This window comes from Ips typographus, linkage group LG4, assembly GCF_016097725.1.
Source record: "Ips typographus isolate SLU linkage group LG4, UJ_Ityp_2.0, whole genome shotgun sequence".
NCBI lineage: Eukaryota > Metazoa > Arthropoda > Insecta > Coleoptera > Curculionidae > Ips > Ips typographus.
The window spans coordinates 5,488,563-5,507,407 of record NC_138425.1 but is presented as its reverse complement, the minus strand read 5'-3'; the positions used below and the strand labels follow the sequence as shown (position 1 = coordinate 5,507,407).

The following is an 18,845-nucleotide window of genomic DNA, read 5'->3' as shown; positions in this document are numbered from 1 at the left end:
AAATCTTTTCCATTGATTCTCTACGGTTTAGGTATTATACGAAAAAAACTGGCGCCGACGACTACATTTTCAATTCAGTAAATATGAGCTATACTCGGTATTGATGTAAAGAAGAAATACTTATTTAACGTAAATTTAAATAGTAGATCTATTTTTTAGGTTTTCATATATTCACTACCATATCATCATTGCTTTTTCCTCTCTAACTTTTGATTTCCTTATACAATAGTGTGTAACAACAAAAGTATGGATAACTTTTATGATTTCCTACAGTATACTGAAAAACGTTAAGATGGGGATCTATTAAAAGAAGAAATCAGTTATTTTGACTTGTTCTGGCAATAAGCTAAGTACTGTGAGAAGGGGTTTAAAACATTGTAGCATGTCGGTTTCTTCATTTCTTCTTGTATTTTAAGTTTGAAATCATCCTGATCATCAGGGTTGTTTAAAGGTTTTTAGTTTATCAAGATAAGTTGGGATATTCAGTCAGGACGCATCATCTCATTAAAACCATATTTTATCGTTTAGTGCTGGGTTATTATCAAAAAAATAATTGAGAAGAGCAATATTAAAATTCATAAAACATTACATTGCTTTTAAAGATTCAAATAAGTATTTCCACTTAAAATGAAAATCGATGATAAATGGTTCAGTTTTTCCACCAATTGTCGCAGATCAAAAATTTACCTTTTGTGTAGTTTCTTCAGACCAAATCAGCAGTTATGTTCGTTAAAAAGAATGTACATTTGTCAGTAATAACATACTCACTGACAAAATTGAGCTTTTTGGGCATCCCAATGTTATATGTTTAACTTTGAACACAATTTTTATCTAGATTACTTACACGAGATTTAGGGATTTCTGTTGGGATATTTCTAATTACAAATATTACAATGTTATTATTATTATATTATCTGATTTTTTCTACTGATTGGTTTTGATAAACTTTTGCACTAACAAGCGTGTTACCATAGCAGAATACAAAATACTTTTTACTAGTGTTACACTAAACATACCACAAAAAACATTGTAACACACAAAATTGGATACTTTTGTAGCATATTGTATGGTCTTTTTTTATTTTTGAAATGACAAATTTTGCTAATGTAGTCAAATACCAACCACATTAGTCAAATGCCAAGTAAAACCGCAATTACTAATACAAACGGGCATAAACACCAAAGCTGTCATTTCTATGGTGCAATAAATGTAATTACGTCGGTAAGAGCGATTAATCTGATATCGATACTACGAAGGACGTAAAAATAGTAAAATTCACCGCAAATAGGTCAGAAACGCTGTTACGTCACCACTTCAATTGATACATAATTTAAATATGGTAATGAGGTAATGTGTTCTTGTATGCACCCGTGCGTAGACATATGCGTAAATTTGCAAATAAATTACTTGGACGTTTGACACGTATCCGTTCTTGTAATTCGTATTTTTCACTTGGGAACTAAGCGGGTGACGTCATACTTGAGTAATGTCGCAGAATCCAGTGAGAGTTTCGGTTAGAGGTTAAAGGAAATTAGTCATAAAGGAAGATTTCAGAGAGCATTCATTTACGTTCAAAGTCTGTATGAAGTAGATAATAAGAAAATTGATGAGATTCTGCGATTGAAAATTAATGCATAATTGTGTGAAACGAAGTAGAAATTGTCACATACATACTATTGAAACATATTTTATAAATTAATTAAAAAACAACATAATAATGTTGTATTTCATATTCACTGAATCTTTCAAACTCAATCAATTAAAACAAGTGTATTAAGGCTGCATTAATCACTAGTAGTAAACAATAAATGGTGCTGTAATAAATAATAAGTGGTGCCAATGGTTAAGGCATTAATTGTTGAGTTGTTTATCTAATAAAAAGTTTGTATACAACATGACCCCCCTAAATGGCTGCGATTTTCTTCGGCTCCAATGCATTTACTTAATAAAGCCAACGCAATAGGTAAATAAGTAAGCATATTTCATACGGTTGTCTGTAAAAGTAGTCTCGTAAATCGATAATATGCACTCGCACTCGCTGAAAACCTAAATAAGTAGCTATTAGCTATCCTGGTGCGCTATAAATAATGCATTACTAGCAACATAACTTTCTCTATAATGTTGCATGCAACGATCATAACTAATATCAATAAATAGGTGGTCTGCTAGACGTTCTCTTGTTATGGTGATCGTTATAAATGTATTGTTAGGACATTAGACAGCAGGAAATACTGATTTTGGCCTTTGGGAAAAGGTAACTTTTTTTATTTGTTGAGATACAAATGTTACGTTCAGAACACTGGAAGAAAATATGGTTTTTACATACATAGAATGATGTACTTTAATGTTGATTATGTTCATTTCATTTTAATGGTAAGCCCGTTATATGTGCTTTATTTGCATAAATCTCAGCTCAGTAGGGAGTTTGTGATTTGTCAAAACAAGCAGCTTTTAGCTTCCTGCTTTTTTTTGACATCACAAACTAGTAACAGTGCTGATATTTGTGGTTTGTTGTGAAAAAAAAAACAACACACAGTTGACATTGAAAAAAAAGCAAATAAAAGTTCCATTCAAGAAATTGTATTTAATTCTCACTTACCCTAATGTGATCTTAATTTATATGGGAAAATATTCATTCCAAATACAGACTGAATGATTACATTGGCCAGATTTATACATAAAGGTCTCCGACCTGAACGTATATGCAACAGCTAAATGTAATCTTTCACACACATATTATTCCCGTTAAGGAAACTTAAAAGCGCGATACTTAGCTTGATATGTATATGGATTATGTTAGTTTGATTGACGTGATTATTTCGACATAATCGTAAGACTGATTACTGTCTCGTTTTAGGAATGGAAGCGCTGGAAACTTGCATCGGTTATTGGGAAGACGCTTTGGCCATCTACAGAACCAAAGACAGCGGGGGGGCACCGTTGACCATGCTGAGCCCCGAGGAAGCGGGTTTTTGTAGAGATTTGCAACTGCTGTTAGATTCTGCCATAGAATTACAGGTATTTTCTGCTGTTTTCCAAATCCAACGTTTAGTAACAACGATTTGTATAGGAAAATTCCGAAATGTTGTTCCTGGACGAACGGTCGGTGCTTTTTCGACCTGAAAGTAATCGTGAACAAAATGGTATTGACACTGACTTATCCGGAGGAGAAAGCTTTGCTTCTGCACAAGATCAGGTAATTATTTTGACGCAGTACAAACTAAATCAATCAATAACTAAAATCCGGTAAAACACACCTAATATTTGCTAATTTTGATGATGACTTAACCCTTCAAGTTAAACTTATTTTTATGACTTTAAATTATACTTTAATTAATAAACACCGTCCTTATCGAAGGTTAAGAATGCATAAATTAGAGTTAAAAACATTAGCAACTTGAAATGTTATAGTTTACAATCAATAAAATGTTTGTTAGGTGCTCATTTGAATGAAGTGGGTGACAAACGCTTTAAACCATTCCATTTGAACGTGGGTTTTTTATACAGAGTGCAAATTGAAGATTATGGTAATACTCTGGTATTAAAAAGATTTTTCCTTACAAAATCAACGGTAAGAAGAGAGACAAATTAGTTCTTTCGGCAAGGATGAAAAAAGGGCAGACTCTGACACATGTTAGTTGGCTATTTTTGACTCTTTCTTTGTCAAGAACATTGGTTTCCAATGGTTTTTGCTCTTGCCGTTGATTTTTTATTTCATAATTATCTCATTTCTGTATTTTTTATATGCTGTTTGGCTTTGTAAGTGTTATAATAATGACTTCAAGTTTGTTTTTATTAATTATTCCAATCACAACATCCTTAATAGTTTAGTTGTATCAAAGTCAATGAGCTTTTTTAAGTTCAAGGCCGGATAAGCTCAAATCAATCTATTGTGAGTGGTTATGAATTATTTTAGCTTTCCATAAATAGAAGTATTATTTCGTAAGGGCTTTAACAATTATTAATATACAACTTAACATAATTGACTTTGTACAGCGCATCCTAGGTCAAACGAAGTTAAAAACATCCTGCATGGAAAAATTATTTTTTTAGTAGTAGAACACATACAACCAAAAAAAATGTTATTTACAAAATTTTTGACAACTTCAAGATTAATTAATTATTTTTAAATTACTAGTTTTTAGGTAGTTTAATTTAGACCCCGAAAATATGCTAGATTAGGCATTTAATGGTCTAGATAGTTTAGAATGTAAACTTAACATTTAAATTTGTTAATATCTTGATTGGCTATATCCACTTCGACGTCGACCTGTCCATAGCCAATCAAATATGGCACAAGCCGGCAACTCTGCAAAAAGTTGACGTTTGTGCTTTTTGTTAAAATTTGACATTTCAAAACAAGATATAACCATAAACATTATGTTATATTGGGTCTGAAAAATGACACCTGGGGGCCTATTCTTGAACGCAGGGAGTAGAATTGCCAAGAGAAGTGTTGATAGAATGTCACATTCTACATGTCTTTCTCTTGATAATTCCCTTCCCTCGTTTCAAGAATACGCACCCTGGCGCATTTTAGACCTCCTCATAGAAAACATTACAAATATAGATTTATATGTCGAACATAGAACAAGTATTAGAAAAAAGAACAAGTATCAGGAGGTAACATATACCCCGTTTGTGCATTAAGCGACCAAAACGGAAGTCGCCATCTTTGTCCACGACATTCGAAAGATTTGTTGTTTTTGTTTGTTTTGCTTTTCGGTCCTTTAAAGGTTAATTTTTGCAAACTTAAATTAGTTGAATTATTATTGACGAGTGGATTTGTGAATAGTGAGCAACAGCAGATTGATTATCGCCACTGATTTTGACAATTTATGGCCGCCATACTGAACGATTTTTGTCTCCCACTTTGGTTGCTTATGCCGTTCCTGCAATATATTTTTTTTTTATTGGGCGATCCTAAAAATATGATATTTGACATTTCCCGACAAGCTAATAGGTCTGTTTGGAGAGGCAATATCTGACTGGTTCCTAGCTCAGAAACAGTAAATGTCAAATTTCATTGGTTGAATGCTCACGTGACGTTTTTTGACTTGTGGCCAATGGATGTATCTATTTCTCTGATTACTAGTTGGAGATTCTCTCTGCGAACGCCCATTACGTACTAACTATCATTGTTGTCAATTGTGACAGTCTGTTACGTCATACATTAGGTTTATTTGCAGAGAAGATCTTCAACTAGGAATCAGAGAAATCGATACATCTATTGGCCACAAAACCAGACAATGTCATAGTCACGTGAGCATTCAACCAATGAAACTTGAGATTTACTGTTTTTGAGTTGGAAACTAGTCAGGGATTGCCTCTGCGAACAGACCTATTATTATCTGACAGCCATTCTGCATTTCAAATCTGAGTGGTGTTTGACGTTTAAGTCAATTTTCTCTTTTCCACGCGTTGTCTGAATTTAAAACATTCAAAAAAGTATTAAAAAAATTAAATCTTAGGGTAAAGCCAGACTGCTTTGTAGCAGGTTGGAAACTAAGCTCAATATTTAGCAGTTTTTTGAAGTTACATCAATTGCTTCAACTCCAAAAAACGTATTATTAAGTTTGTATAAAAAGAATAATTTTATCAAATTAAAACTCATATTAACTCTGTCATATCAAAGCAGGATAATTTGTAATTAAGAGTGGTAGGAACGTCTGCTCAAACTCATTTTTGCTGTAGAAACCGCTTGGAAGTGTTTAAGCATTATTTCCAGGCACCCTGTATAATGAAGATGGTTAGCATTCAACGTTCCAAAAATGAAAACCACTGTACAGTGTTCCTTTTAAATCAGCATTCTGTATTCGTAATAACCGGAAATGTCATCATATCTTGGATAGTTTTTAGATGATTACATTTACTACCATATATTAGCTTATTTTTTAGTAAGAACGACAGACAATCATGATTTTGATTATTGAAGTTTAGAAGTATTACATTACACGACATTTCCTCGATATCGTGAATTCTGTTATCCCTTAAAAACCCCCGTATCCAAAGGTGAGGTCCCTAAGGTTGCGCTAGGTCATCAGATAAATTTTCAAAAGTATTCAAATCCAAATGTTCGTTTGACATGTTTTAATAAGGGATGCCAAGAAATTTTTACGGACTAAATTTCTAAACCGTTACGATATAAAATAAAATAGACTAGACAATCTACTACCCTAACTTATTTACAAAACTTAAAACTAATAATATTCTACTTGCCAGAAGCAAAACTTGAAAGTCTTTATGGGTACCCACAGTCCACAGTTTCGATCACCAGTGCAGATCACCTCTAGTAGATCTTTTCTTTGCCTGTGTGTCGGATCCTCCTCTGCTGTCAATTCAGTGTCCAAACATTAGTGAAAATCGCTTCAAACAATCAGTTGCCTGATCATTCTTCTTTTTGGAAAATAGCTCAAACGTAAGCTGTTTCCAAAAATCTGCTAACAACGCCCTTCCAGCATCTTTAAAGGTTTTGGTCCAAATGTCTGAATTACTAGGGGAAGTACAAACTTGGAGGCAGACACCACCAGTCGAATACGTTTCCCAGCCTCTTCAGAGCTTCTTCCAAGTTTTTTTCTTTTCCTTTTACTATTTTTTCTCTTGACAAGGTTTTGAAGTTTATCTGATTGATTTTCAACAATTTTTTTTTAAATAACGCCACCTGATATGGCACTTTTAATTAGTTTCACTCCTGGTCTAAAACTATATAAAATTAAATTTAAATTTAAAACTAAAAAACCTTGAGGACCTAGAGGAGGAAACAACAAAAATAAATTCTCATAAGGCTGAAGAAGTCCTCAGACACTCGAATAATCGAATATATCATTATAGTCATTATTATATTAATTATTACCCATTTAAAAAAATCTATTAATTTTATTGCTAACTTTCTCTCTCTGTTCAGGTGGCCGATCTCAAAGAGTTTGAAGAGTTCTCTGACTATTTCCCAGATCTAGAAGCGTACCCACTATACCAAGCTGCATTGCGTCAACTTGAAAATGGTGGAATTCCATGCAGAACCTTAAGGACGGAAGTAGTTAAGTGTGGTTCAGACGGTGAATATTTAGCGAAGTTACATTGTTTGAGGCTAGCATTTCAACATCTCTTAAGGGATCCCTCAAATTACATGTTTTTCGTTGATGCCGGTCGTCAAATTTTAGCAGACTTAATGCTTTACGCCGACAAGGATCCTAAAGATTTTTTAATAGGCTACGAGGAGATTTTGCAGTATATCCAGGATCCTAATCAGTGGCGCGATATGGAAGAAGAATTGAGTACTCGCGGTGTTAAAGCTTTGACTTTTTACGACGTAGTTTTAGACTACATTTTAATGGACGCTTTTGAAGACTTAGATTCTCCACCTTCTTCAGTTATGGCGGTAATACAAAACCGTTGGTTGTCGAAAGGTTTCAAAGAAACTGCATTAACTACCGCAGTGTGGTCGGTACTTAAAACGAAAAAGCGAAAACTGAAGTTTCAGGATGGTTTTATGGCGCATTTTTATACGATTTCAGAGCAGCTTTCACCATTACTTGCTTGGGGTTTTCTAGGATCGGACGAGTTACTAAGGGAGACTTGTGTATATTTTAAAGACCAATTTATGGGATTCTTATCAGATATATTTAGTTTTCAAAAATGTAGGTTTGTTACCGTTGAAGATTTGGCTAGAGATGTGCAAAAGCATTTGAAAATTAGAGTAGATAATATTTGTCAAAGGCTTTGCGCGCAACTTTAATTTCTTTCGATGTGAGATTTACCTTCAAAATATGTAGGTCTAAGACAAAATTCCCAATTTTTTCGGGACTTTTTTGTGTACTATCAAACAGCATTTAAGACCACATTATATAGAAAAGTAGGGTTTACTTGAATTGCTCAAGCTTTTCAATTATTGCTCGAATTGTGCAGATGGTGAACCGTCAGTTAATCAGACTAGTCATGTTGGTAAGTGCCAATAATTTTTATTTATGTGTCATACCATGACTACCTTTGTATATATTTTTTACTATGTAAACATTCCTTTTAGATTGTTTATAACAGCGATTTTAGTACAAATACTGACGTTTACTGTGTCGGTACTCTGCTTATACTTTAAAATTGCATATAAATAGTGTCACAATGCAATTAAAGTTAGGTAAATATTTGTTGTGATTGTTTTTGAATGGGATAAACCTCATTCATAATTTTCTTTTTAATCTGATTTTTTTTCTTTTTCACTCTTGTTATAACTGAATTTTTTTTTCTTAATCTACATTTCTGCACACAAAGTCGTTTTAAGCTAAATCTTAAGCTTACCTGCATTACATACAGAGTGTTTCAAATCAAATTTAGAACTGTCACCATTTTACTTTTTTGTTGTTCTTACAGTTACCATACATTCATGTGTATCGCCAATTTGGGAACACTGTATGTAGGGTTAGACTTTATTTCGCGGAGCATTAAACGAAATTTTTTTTAATTTTACTGCCGGAACATCTATCATATTTTATGATCTGTAATTTTTAATTTTATTTGTTAATTTGTTTCTGTCATTAGTTATTATCGGTAATAAACTAATAATCAGCAAACATTGCATTCAAACGTTGTTTGATTTTTTTATTAGCCTCTGATGCTTGCATTTACCAATTGTCAAGAAGATTTAAAATCAGGAGAATTTATTGTTGTTTGGTTCCGACTAGGATTTTTTTGGCAACCGAACATACACTGACTTGTATAATAAGTTGCTGAATTTAAAAGTGGAAACCAGATATACATCTGTATGTATAACGGGTTGCAGCTAGGATTTGGGCAACTCAACATACAATATTCTGTATAATGAGTTGCCGGTGTTAGTATTGGTAACCAGATATATCTGTATGTATAACAGGTTGCAGCTAAGTTTTGGGCAACCCAACATACAATATTCTGTATAATGAGTTGCCGGTATTGATATTGACAACCAGATATACATCTGTGTATATAATGGGTTGCAGCTAAGGTTTGGGCAACCCAACATACCATATTCTGTATAATGAGTTGCCGGTATTGATATTGACAACCCGATATCGGAAAGTTGGTCACGTGAAGCTAAACAAGTTTTCCTATAAAGCGGTCATGTGATCACTGTAATTTCAGCCAAGTGAGGACAATTAAAGGCTGGAAAATTGAGACGAAAAGCCGATGTAACCACACATAACCAAACAAAATTAAAAATGTAAACAAAACAAAATAATTTGTCTTGTTTTCCATAAACACTGATAAATTGAATTAACTAAAGTGATTGAAATTAGAAAGCAGTAAATGTCCTTTACTGATGCCTTATCTAAGGATTTGATGTCATAAAACTTTAAAGCTTTTCAATCAGAATTTTGATCCATTTGATTTATATTTTCAGTTTGAAATCATAAGTACAATTAACATTTCGTCGGCATTCAGATAACTCTGGTTTTTTTATACAATTTATCAGTCTGGGTCTGGTACCAGTAGAACTGAGACATGGCTAAAAGGCAGTTGCTACTATTATCCTCATCTAAGGTCCATGGATTTGAATTTCTAGAATATGCAGCCCAAGACGTCAATGACTTACTATCCAGGTAACACATATTGTAGTTAATGTCACATTACACAATGAGTATACAGAAAGAAATATTATAGAAATAAGGTGTCTACTGTGCTATTCATTCCTTATGCCCTTAGCAATCATGATGACTATCTTAAAAAGGTAGAAGTGCCATTCAGAAAATGGGGTATGTATTTTCATTAAGAGGCAGTACTAGAACCTAAAAACATTCAATAATTATTGCAAACTAGCATTTAAAACTACATTTTACTAGTTACCTCTCTAGACCAAGCAGACTTAAATTTGACAATTGTCACATGACACTCCAACATGTCCAACTAGGGCAGTATTATCTGATTGGTGAAAAGGAGAGGAATAACCAAAAAACTTAGTTTTTGTAGGTGTCAGACACTTCATGGAGTCAACAGAGTGAATTTGACGTCACAATGATGTAATTTAACAAAACCATAGTTGAACCAACTGTCAAATTAGGAACTGTGACGTCAAACTCTTTTACCTATTTGGCAAATTTAGGCCGCATCCGTTTTCACCTTCTATGAGACAATCAGCGCGAATGTGACGTCGCAATCAGCACGAATGTGACGTCACAATGACGTAATTTGACAGTGCAATAAAATGTCATTTTATTTGTATCTCTGGTTTTTCTTCTTAATTAAAAGTGGTTATTCTCTTCATAATTTACTGTTGTTCCTTCTAATTAACACTTATTACATCAGGATACAAAGTTGAGGGAATACACAATCAAGAGCACCCCATTGAAGCAGTTAAAAAATCTGAAGCTATTTTTATTGGTGGTGGTAACACTTTTAGATTGCTAAAAACATTATATGATCATAAACTCATCCAACCAATCAGAACCAGAGTTCTTCAAGATGGAATTCCATATATTGGTACCAGTGCTGGTAAACTTTTAAGTGAATTACTTAAAAAAAAATTTCAGAATTTTACTGTAGGTACAAATGTGGCTACAAGAAGCATCAACACAACAAATGATATGCCCATCGTTTACCCTCCAAGCTTTGAAGCTCTTAAATTAGTACCATTCAACATCAATCCACATTATTTAGATGCTGACCCAAGTTCCAAGCACAAAGGGGAAACTAGGGAAGAAAGGATATTACAGTATCTTGAAGAAGATAATTCATACTCAGTGTTAGGGCTACGCGAAGGAGCTACATTATCTGTTGAAGGGAATAATGTTGTTTTGAAAGGAATTTCTGGTGCAAGATTATTTGTCAAGTAGGTTTTTGATTTATATCACAATTTTATGGAGCAAGTGTCAGAAAGTAACACACGTTCACTTTCTTGCGTTTCTGCACGCTTAATACAAAATTTTCGACTAAAATTGGTTTGTCTAGGAGCATAGAAGTGTCAAGAGGTGTCAGTTAACCACAAACTTCTAGGGTAACATCTGTTGTTTGACACTTTTATTCATTCACCTTTTATGTTACTTTTTCTAGCATTTACACTTACTTGATTATTTTTTCAGAGGTAAAGATCCTACTGAACTGGAAGTGAATGCCAATGTAAGCTTCTTGCTGAAAGATATCGACAGTTAGCATTTGGTTTGGAGTGAACATCATTCAAACTCCTCTACATAAACTTTTATTTTTGAACTATGTACAGCATTTGAGAGAACAGTCTACACAGTAAAACCATCTCAAAAGAAAAAATAAATAAAGATCGTAAAAACTCAGCTAGCGTTTTTTGTACTTAACCATCGACAGTTCATACTCAAATATCCTAAAACAAAACGGGTCACGCGACACGTAAATAGTTTAAATACACACAACCTTCGGTATTGAACAGTTTTTAAAGTTTTCTGAATTAATTGACACTTGTGGCTACTCACAACAAAGTCGAACAGCTTCACCAAAAACGAAAACTACGCTCTGTTAATGCGCCAAAGCGTGACTCAAACTCTGCGTCATAATTGGATAGGACATTAACGGTTGGCTGCCATTCGACATGGCGATGGCCTGCGATGTGCTAATAGCGGCCGTTATCTGATTGGTGGCTGCCAAATTCGATTGAAGTAACTGGGGATTAGCATTGGTTAGAGTTAATTGCTGTGGTGGAACATTAGCCACCGTCAATTGCTGCGTCGTATTGGCCGCCAAAGCCAACTGCTGCTGTTGTGGAGCATTTGTCACGTTCGCCACTGTTAACTGTTGAGTTGTATTGGCTGCCAAAGCCAATTGTTGCGGCTGAGACTGTTGAGGAACGTTAGTGACATTGGCAAACTGTTGCTGAGGAGCATTTGCCAGTCCCAAATGCCCAGGATTAGTGGTGACCAAAATCTGCTGACTCGGAGCGAGAATTTGAGCGGGCGACGCTATGCTTACAGTGGGACAGCCCGTTATTGAAACCGAATTTCCTGACATGGCCGTTCCTGTAGTCACTGTAGCCAAACTGACTGGAACTGTCGCCACGCTAGCAGTCACAGTGCGAATCACTTGAGGCGGCTGATTGTTACTGGTTAAAGTCACAGCAGGAACGTTCTGTTTGCTAGATACTCGCAATGTGGCGTTTTGATCGAGAAGGAACTCGTTAGTTGCCGTTAAATCTTGAACCTAACAATATCCGACGTAAACAAACCTGTTTTTACAAAAGGTAAGGAATAACACACCCCACAGCATTGTGGAGAAGACTGTGTGTTATTCCTTACCTTTCCTATTCATATAACTCCACTGAGTGATAATCGACCTCTACTTCTCTTTGAAACCTGTTTTTTATTTATAGAGAAATAATATTTACCTGCTTTTTTAACTGAGCGATTTCCTGATGAAGTAAATGGTTTTCTTCTTCAAGCATTAACGTTCTGTAACAAGTTAAATTTTAGACATGCATTAATATAAATTGAAGCAATATTTGAACAACAGTCATGACATGACATTTCAGGAATTTGCTATTAAAGTTTCACTATACGTAATGTCCTGAGAAAACATTCAAATATTTTGACAGGCTAGTCTAGGGATTAAAGAAAGAAAATGACATTACCTGGCATCCACTCTACTTAATACACCTGGAGGAGGACTCCCAGCAAAGTAACCCTTGAATACGCCCCTACTTCTGTCCGGTTCCAAGTGACAGTCTCTGCTAAGCAGTTCTTCAGCTGCTGCCGCCAACCGACGTTTCACTAATGGAAGACCGCTGTCTTGGTACCATTCGTAGTTAACACCGTTTCGTCGATGGGTACCTAACCGAAAAGTTATTGTAACAACAGCTCCAAGGATGTAGATTGAAAATTGGTGATCCGAAATTGTGCAGCCTATTTTTGGTTTCTATCTATACACAGGGTAATAAATTTAATATTTCCGAACTTACAGTGGAAATTGATAATTTAGGGCTGAAGGAACAGCAACATTAAACTTTGAAAAATTTTCGTGAAACCAAAATTCTGAAAACCAATACCACCCTTTCAACAGAGGATTGCAATCAGCAACTACCTCTATACAAACAAAACAATAAACAATTTTGTATCATAATTGTGTAATTACTATTGTCAAAAAAAAACACCAATCCCTATTTAAAACAAAGGTTCCAAAAGGGCAACTTTTTTCCCATTCTCAAGGAAGGCATTAAATGAAGTACAGTTGGGTAAACTGGATAATTTTTGTCAGTCAACCCAGAAAAGCATTGTAAACGATTGGACTGAAATTCTGTGACAATTTTCCATGTTATAAACCTACATTTAACAGCAAAAACACTTAATTTGCTACAGAATATAAGACCATACTCAGAAAAAGTATAGAAATATGGTTAAGGGAGGTACAGTTCTTGAACTGCTTAATTTGGATCAGTAAACACAGAAAGACACTGTAAACCCTTGTCTGAGAATACTGTGACAAATTTGGATCACATACCTTGTGATTTTGATATTATACACCTGCCGTTAACTGCTAAATCACTGAAGATGCTACAGAATACAGGGTCATACTCAGAAAAATTGTTAAGAAAGGTGCATTTGGTTGAACTGCCTAATTTTGGTCAGTGGCCACAGAAAGGCACTGTAGACACTTTGTATTGAAAATTTGTGACAAATTTCGATGTTGTAAACCTGCACTTAACAGCAATAACAACGGAATTTGCTGCAGAGTACAGAGCCGTACTCGGAAAACTGTACATACGATTTACATATTCAGTAAAATACTAATTTTTTAAAATACCAATTTTATAATAAACTATAAAAAAAAATCGTTAAGTAAAGTACAGTTGATTAAACTGTCCAATTTGGAGCAATTAACATAGAACACCCTTGTAAATGCTTGTATTGAAACTCTGTAACAAATTTGAAAGTTACAAACCTGAAATTAATAGCAAATACTGAATTTTTTGCATAATACACAGCAGTAGTCAGAAAAATTATACATTTTTTTAAGGGAGGTTTATTTACGCCAAATCCCAGACAGTATCCCAGTTTCTACAGTCATTTACCTTGCTATGGCTAATAAAAAGCTCAAGGTTGTGTTTTCATCACAGTTGGAAAAGTTATTTTGCCATTTAAAATAGAAAACTAGTAATCAATTCATTATTTCATATTATTTAAGCTTAAGAGCGGTTTGCATTTTTCAGCGCTGCTAAAGAAAAAGCTGTTAAATAATGTTTAATTTCTCCATTTCTGTAAGATCAAATGTCATAAACAACATCAACTAAATGATAATACCACAATAATTTTTCTACTTTCTAAATGAGAAATACAGTACAATATATTAACAAAAACACTTACCATTTAAAGAATGAGATTCATGCCCTGAGTTAGGTTGTTGTTTCCGATTATTAATCTGTATGAGCTCTAAGATTTCCTGTTCCTCTTGCTCTCTTGTCACATGCCTAAACTTGCAATGGGTCCGTCGGCAAAGTCCCTTTTTAAACTGGTTGCAAACAGGTGGTGTGCCTAGCAACTGGTTTTTTCTGGTAGCTTCCGCTAAAATTTGATGCGACATTTCGCCGCTTCGCTTATAATCCTCCACTTCATCAGGCGTGCAATGTATAAACCTACATTAATACCAACTTAAAAAAATCCCAAACGTTTGCAACACAAAAAAAACATACTTGCAGTTAGGTCTTGGACAAATGCTGTTTTGAAAGTCGTGACAGAAGTTTAAAGGGCGGATTTCGCTTTCGTGTTTGAACTTGCAATATTTCCTGTCGCAAATGCCTCGAACAAAGTCCCGACATACATTGCCGTCGTCCTTGTCGGAACTTTGTCTATCAGACGTCTCCTCTGACGTGTCCGACATGTTTACTGAATTTCAGGAAAATAGTAAATCAACTAAAACCCATATTTTACATTAAAAAGGAAGTTTTGATATTCAGATTTCTAGAGGTCTTTAGCATAAAACCCTAAATATGTAGCTGGCAGCAGGGGCTGTTATAACACCAGCAGGGGGTGAGAGACCTTAACAGCGCCATATAAAAGCCAGAACTATCGTAAAACATCCATTAGAATCAGATTCAGTTGTGTTTGCAACATGATTTAAATTTTTCTCTACATTATAGTTGAAAACTTTTGATTTCAAAAACATGCAGACTAACAAAGATATAATAATTTTCATGGCAACATTACTAGTTTCCTATGTGTATTGTGTGAATGAGATCACAGAAGAAACATGTGAAACATTACCATCGGAAATACACATCACTAAAGGTAAGGTTGAAACAACTCTAACCAGAGCAATGGTAAATACATGTTGTTGTAGAGGAATTTGATGAGTTAGGACGACTGCAAAGGACATGTAATAGTGAAGTTTCTGTGAACAAATGTGAAGGATCTTGTAAAAGTCAAGTCCAACCTTCAGTTATCACACCAACAGGATTTTTAAAGGTAGATGTTTACACTATTTTTTTTAGATTATTTTCAAAAATGTTTTTCAGATAATGGCTGTTTAAGTGATAAGAGTAGAAAATAGTATGTTTTCTTTAATTTGTTTTGATTGACAAATTACAACTATTTGCGCTCATCTACAGGTACCCTTAAATTGAAATTGAGACCAGTAAAACTTTAGATAATCCACTTAAACATCATACAGAAACATTCCAATAAATATACTGACAAAGGGAGCACTGACAGACGACAAAATAAAGATTTTTGTCCTGTACATGTTTGCCTACAAATGCTTTACTATCTGCTACAGGGTGTTGTCAAAATATAACAAAAAAATCGGTAAAACAGTAGACTTTGATAGACCATTCTTGATCTGCTTTTTGTCAGTTTCTTCAACTTTGTAACAGCTTAAAATGTGTCTCATTTGTTTCGTACATTGAATAAATGTAATTGAAATAGCCAAGCAGTCACATACTGTTGATTCCAAATGTTTATTTACCTTCATTGTTTCAAAAATGGAAAACACTACTATTATTTCCTACATAATGAAATACTGTAACCAATAGTTAGTTAAAACACACTAATAATCAATTAGACAGATGGATGTCTGGTATCATTGAAATATTAAAGATTTAAGCTACATAAAGTTAGCAAAACTGCTCTTTGTTACAAACACAACTGTATTTTCATGGAAAATAAACCTTGTACATTTATTTAATAATTGTTATATTAAACTGAATGATGATATTGTTTTCTTTTTAAAGGAATGCTACTGCTGCCGCGAGAGCTACCTAAGAGAAAGGATCATCACTTTAACTCACTGCTACGACCCTGATGGAATGAGACTCACTGGTGAAGGTGAAAATTCAATGGATGTGAAGCTGAGAGAACCGTCAGAATGCAAATGTTATAAATGTGGAGATTTTAGTCGATAGGATCATAGTTTGATATGCCTATAATTTTTACCACGTTTTATTTTTAATATATTTATAATATTGTATACTGATTATAGTGGCAAATAAGAATTGAATAAAAATATAAATTGATAAAAAAACAATTAATATGTATTATTTATTAGACTTACCCAAAAATTAATAAAAATTACTCTAAAGGCAGGTTGAACCTCTTGTGCAAATCAGTTACAGTACAATTTTCCACATCAGCTAGATACCCTAAAACCAGTTGTGTAGCATCTTTGACATCATTGTACTCATGCAAAGCTTGCATTTCAGGTTGCAAATTTTCAGTAATCCCTATTGTTGTAATAAATTACAGTTTGAAACTTACTTTTCTACTTAATTGTCCTAAATTACCTAAAGATTTTAAATGAGAAATTTCCTTATCCAATGTAACACTCTGCTTTTTCAAACCACGCAATTTTAGTTTTAACTCACTAATTGTGAGAGCTTCACTGGAATTCAACTTTACAGTAGGTTTCTTCTTGTTGGAAAACTGTTTTTTTGGTGGCATTGCAATGAACTGGACATTTTAAAATCTGAAACAAAGTATTAATATAATAAATGCTATGAGTGTAGAAAAATGTTAACATAAAAGGGTTTAAAACTGTCCCCAAAGGGTGGTTAACAGCAATGAACAGCAGGGTGCCATCAAAATCAATAATGACCACTTCAGTGACATGGAATTGCCATATAAATTTTTGTAGAAAAAAACAACAAACATGCTGTCTTCATAAATACACCAAAAACACATTTGAGCTGTTTTATAAAGAGGATAAAGGTTTCATAGAGGTCCAGTGTTGTGTGTGACTTGATGAAGAATGGTAGTTGTAGTGAAATTTTGCAGACTAGGTAACATTAATTTACATTGCCAAAAAGTACAATATTTACTACTAATAATTTTAGTATTGTCAGCATTATGTCCACACATCATATTACTGATGATTCTAACAAGTATGTGCATAAAGTCTGACAGAAAAATAACTGCAGAAGCTGCAAGTACAACAGATGAATGTCAAGTGACTCCTGTGATACATGTTTTACAATACCCAGGTTGTGTACCAAAGCCTATTCCCAGCTTTGCTTGTACGGGACGATGTGCCTCTTATATTCAGGTAAATCTGTTCATGTTCATTGGATAGTATTGAGAATGGTAAATTTTATTAGGTATCTGGAAGTAAAATTTGGCAGATGGAAAGATCTTGTATGTGCTGCCAGGAGTCTGGTGAAAGAGAAGCTTCAGTTTCACTGTTCTGTCCTAAAGCGAAACCGGGAGATCGTAAATTTATGAAGGTTTGTAGGATTTTTTTCAAGTAAACAAGGTGTCTTATGATAGACACAAGAAGGCAGGTAAAAAATATGTTTAAGGCTTTTATTTTAATCGAAAAATATTTCATAATAATTATCTGGTACTTACCATTTGTTTACTTCAAGAATTTAACGCATTTGATACACAAAAAATGCTGAAATTATAAAATAATTACAATCACAATCACAAAACCACTAAAGGAGCAGAACTAAAAAATAAATCATTAGGTGTCACTGACATTAGTGACATTCATAAGTATGTCAAACTATTGATCTGTCAAATGCCATTCCATGTGTGATTGGAGTAACTCGGCCACATTCGTTTTGACGCTCGATGGAGCCTACAGAGCGAACCTGACGTCACGATGACGTAAGGTACCAATACAAATATATCTTGAACAACTGTTAAATACGTCATCGTGACGTCAAAGCTGCCCTGCAAATGTCTTTGGCCCTGCACTGTACACTCCATAGTGCGTGCTACGCTCCATGGAGTATCAACTCGAATGCGACCTTAATAAGCATTTTCGAAAACATGCCGCACTTAGTAGAAATCAAAGTTTAAAATTTGCGTATTGCGTATTTTGGCGGAAGTATTAACTTGGATATTAAGATGTAGTAACATAGGTCATCTTGTTTTATAGGAATGAATTAAAATGAGACAAATATTGTAAACACTCTAGTAAAGACTAAAATAAACGAACGGACGCATACATTTTTCAAAATGTCTCGCAAATTTTTCGTTTGAAAATTAGTATTACATTTTCAAAATACGCGTGTGTGTCGAGTTTTCTCTAGAAGATTTTGGAAATAACTTTGCTTTTAATATTTCTTCTGGCTACGGGAATATTCAGAATTTGATTAGCCACGTTCTTTTTTAGGTTACAACAAAAGCGCCTTTAGAATGCATGTGTCGACCGTGCACCGGTGTGGAAGAGAGCGCAATTATACCTCAAGAAATAGCTGGTTACACTGATGAGGGTCCTCTTTCAGGGCATTTTTTAAGATCTAATATACAGTGAGAACCAACAAAAACCTTTTCGGATGTTTGATGTAAAATAAAAAATAATATGGTCAAAAAGAAATAAATGAGGTTTCAAATGCCTGACAATAATAGTTTTTTGACTTTGTACCCAATACCTTTTATGATGAGCGATTTATCAATTATGTTTAATCTTGTTTCTGTGTGAATTATGAA

General features: G+C 34.1%; 4 protein-coding genes and 1 long non-coding RNA gene across 6 annotated transcripts in view; 3 read left to right on the top strand and 2 right to left on the bottom strand.

The window, feature by feature from the left end:
- Miga (mitoguardin) overlaps positions 1–8,564 on the top strand; it is a 46,260-nt gene extending 37,696 nt beyond the window's left edge. Inside the window, exons 4-6 of the mRNA XM_081977073.1 lie at positions 2,858–3,018; positions 3,071–3,196; positions 6,905–8,564. Coding sequence (XP_081833199.1) covers positions 2,858–3,018; positions 3,071–3,196; positions 6,905–7,735 — 1,118 coding nt within the window. The 3' untranslated portion in view covers positions 7,736–8,564. The remainder of the gene's footprint in view (positions 1–2,857; positions 3,019–3,070; positions 3,197–6,904) is intronic.
- A 602-nt stretch (positions 8,565–9,166) lies between these two features.
- On the top strand, positions 9,167–11,252 carry LOC145728672 (alpha-aspartyl dipeptidase). Its single transcript, XM_081979085.1, has 5 exons — positions 9,167–9,569; positions 9,631–9,722; positions 10,273–10,458; positions 10,510–10,795; positions 11,046–11,252. The coding sequence occupies exons 1-5, from the start codon at positions 9,472–9,474 to the stop codon at positions 11,113–11,115; spliced, it is 732 nt and encodes a 243-aa protein (XP_081835211.1). The 5' UTR covers positions 9,167–9,471; the 3' UTR covers positions 11,116–11,252.
- Positions 9,343–10,279, bottom strand: LOC145728675 (uncharacterized). The gene is made up of 2 exons (XR_014178136.1): positions 9,814–10,279; positions 9,343–9,755 (listed from the first exon to the last, which is right to left on the bottom strand). It is a non-coding gene; the product is annotated as an uncharacterized LOC145728675 (long non-coding RNA).
- On the bottom strand, positions 11,146–16,609 carry LOC145728669 (uncharacterized). 2 transcript variants are annotated; one of them, XM_081979080.1, is made up of 6 exons: positions 16,468–16,609; positions 14,612–14,831; positions 14,286–14,554; positions 12,557–12,755; positions 12,314–12,377; positions 11,146–12,129 (listed from the first exon to the last, which is right to left on the bottom strand). In XM_081979080.1, exons 2-6 carry the CDS (start codon positions 14,797–14,799, stop codon positions 11,452–11,454), a joined length of 1,398 nt encoding a protein of 465 aa, XP_081835206.1. In that variant the 5' UTR covers positions 14,800–14,831; positions 16,468–16,609; the 3' UTR covers positions 11,146–11,451. The 2 variants fall into 2 exon arrangements, with proteins under 2 accessions (XP_081835206.1, XP_081835207.1); XM_081979081.1 differs by having other exon boundaries at positions 14,612–14,804.
- Positions 15,072–18,761, top strand: LOC145728674 (uncharacterized). Its single transcript, XM_081979087.1, has 6 exons — positions 15,072–15,206; positions 15,259–15,383; positions 16,148–16,310; positions 17,333–17,454; positions 17,507–17,632; positions 18,529–18,761. Exons 1-6 carry the CDS (start codon positions 15,083–15,085, stop codon positions 18,667–18,669), a joined length of 801 nt encoding a protein of 266 aa, XP_081835213.1. The 5' UTR covers positions 15,072–15,082; the 3' UTR covers positions 18,670–18,761.
- Positions 18,762–18,845: the final 84 nt, after the last annotated feature.

Coding starts and splice junctions, on each gene's coding strand:
- LOC145728672 (XM_081979085.1), top strand. CDS start 9,472: ATGGCTAAAAGGCAGTTGCTACTATTATCCTCATCTAAGGTCCATGGA. Junction 9,570..9,630: donor GTCAATGACTTACTATCCAG/GTAACACATATT, acceptor GAAATATTATAG/AAATAAGGTGTCTACTGTGC. Junction 9,723..10,272: donor AGTGCCATTCAGAAAATGGG/GTATGTATTTTC, acceptor TTATTACATCAG/GATACAAAGTTGAGGGAATA.
- LOC145728669 (XM_081979080.1), bottom strand. CDS start 14,799: ATGTCGGACACGTCAGAGGAGACGTCTGATAGACAAAGTTCCGACAAG. Junction 14,555..14,611: donor TGTCCAAGACCTAACTGCAA/GTATGTTTTTTT, acceptor GTATTAATGTAG/GTTTATACATTGCACGCCTG. Junction 12,756..14,285: donor TGAATCTCATTCTTTAAATG/GTAAGTGTTTTT, acceptor CTTTTCGGTTAG/GTACCCATCGACGAAACGGT.
- LOC145728674 (XM_081979087.1), top strand. CDS start 15,083: ATGCAGACTAACAAAGATATAATAATTTTCATGGCAACATTACTAGTT. Junction 15,384..16,147: donor CACCAACAGGATTTTTAAAG/GTAGATGTTTAC, acceptor TTCTTTTTAAAG/GAATGCTACTGCTGCCGCGA. Junction 17,633..18,528: donor GAGATCGTAAATTTATGAAG/GTTTGTAGGATT, acceptor GTTCTTTTTTAG/GTTACAACAAAAGCGCCTTT.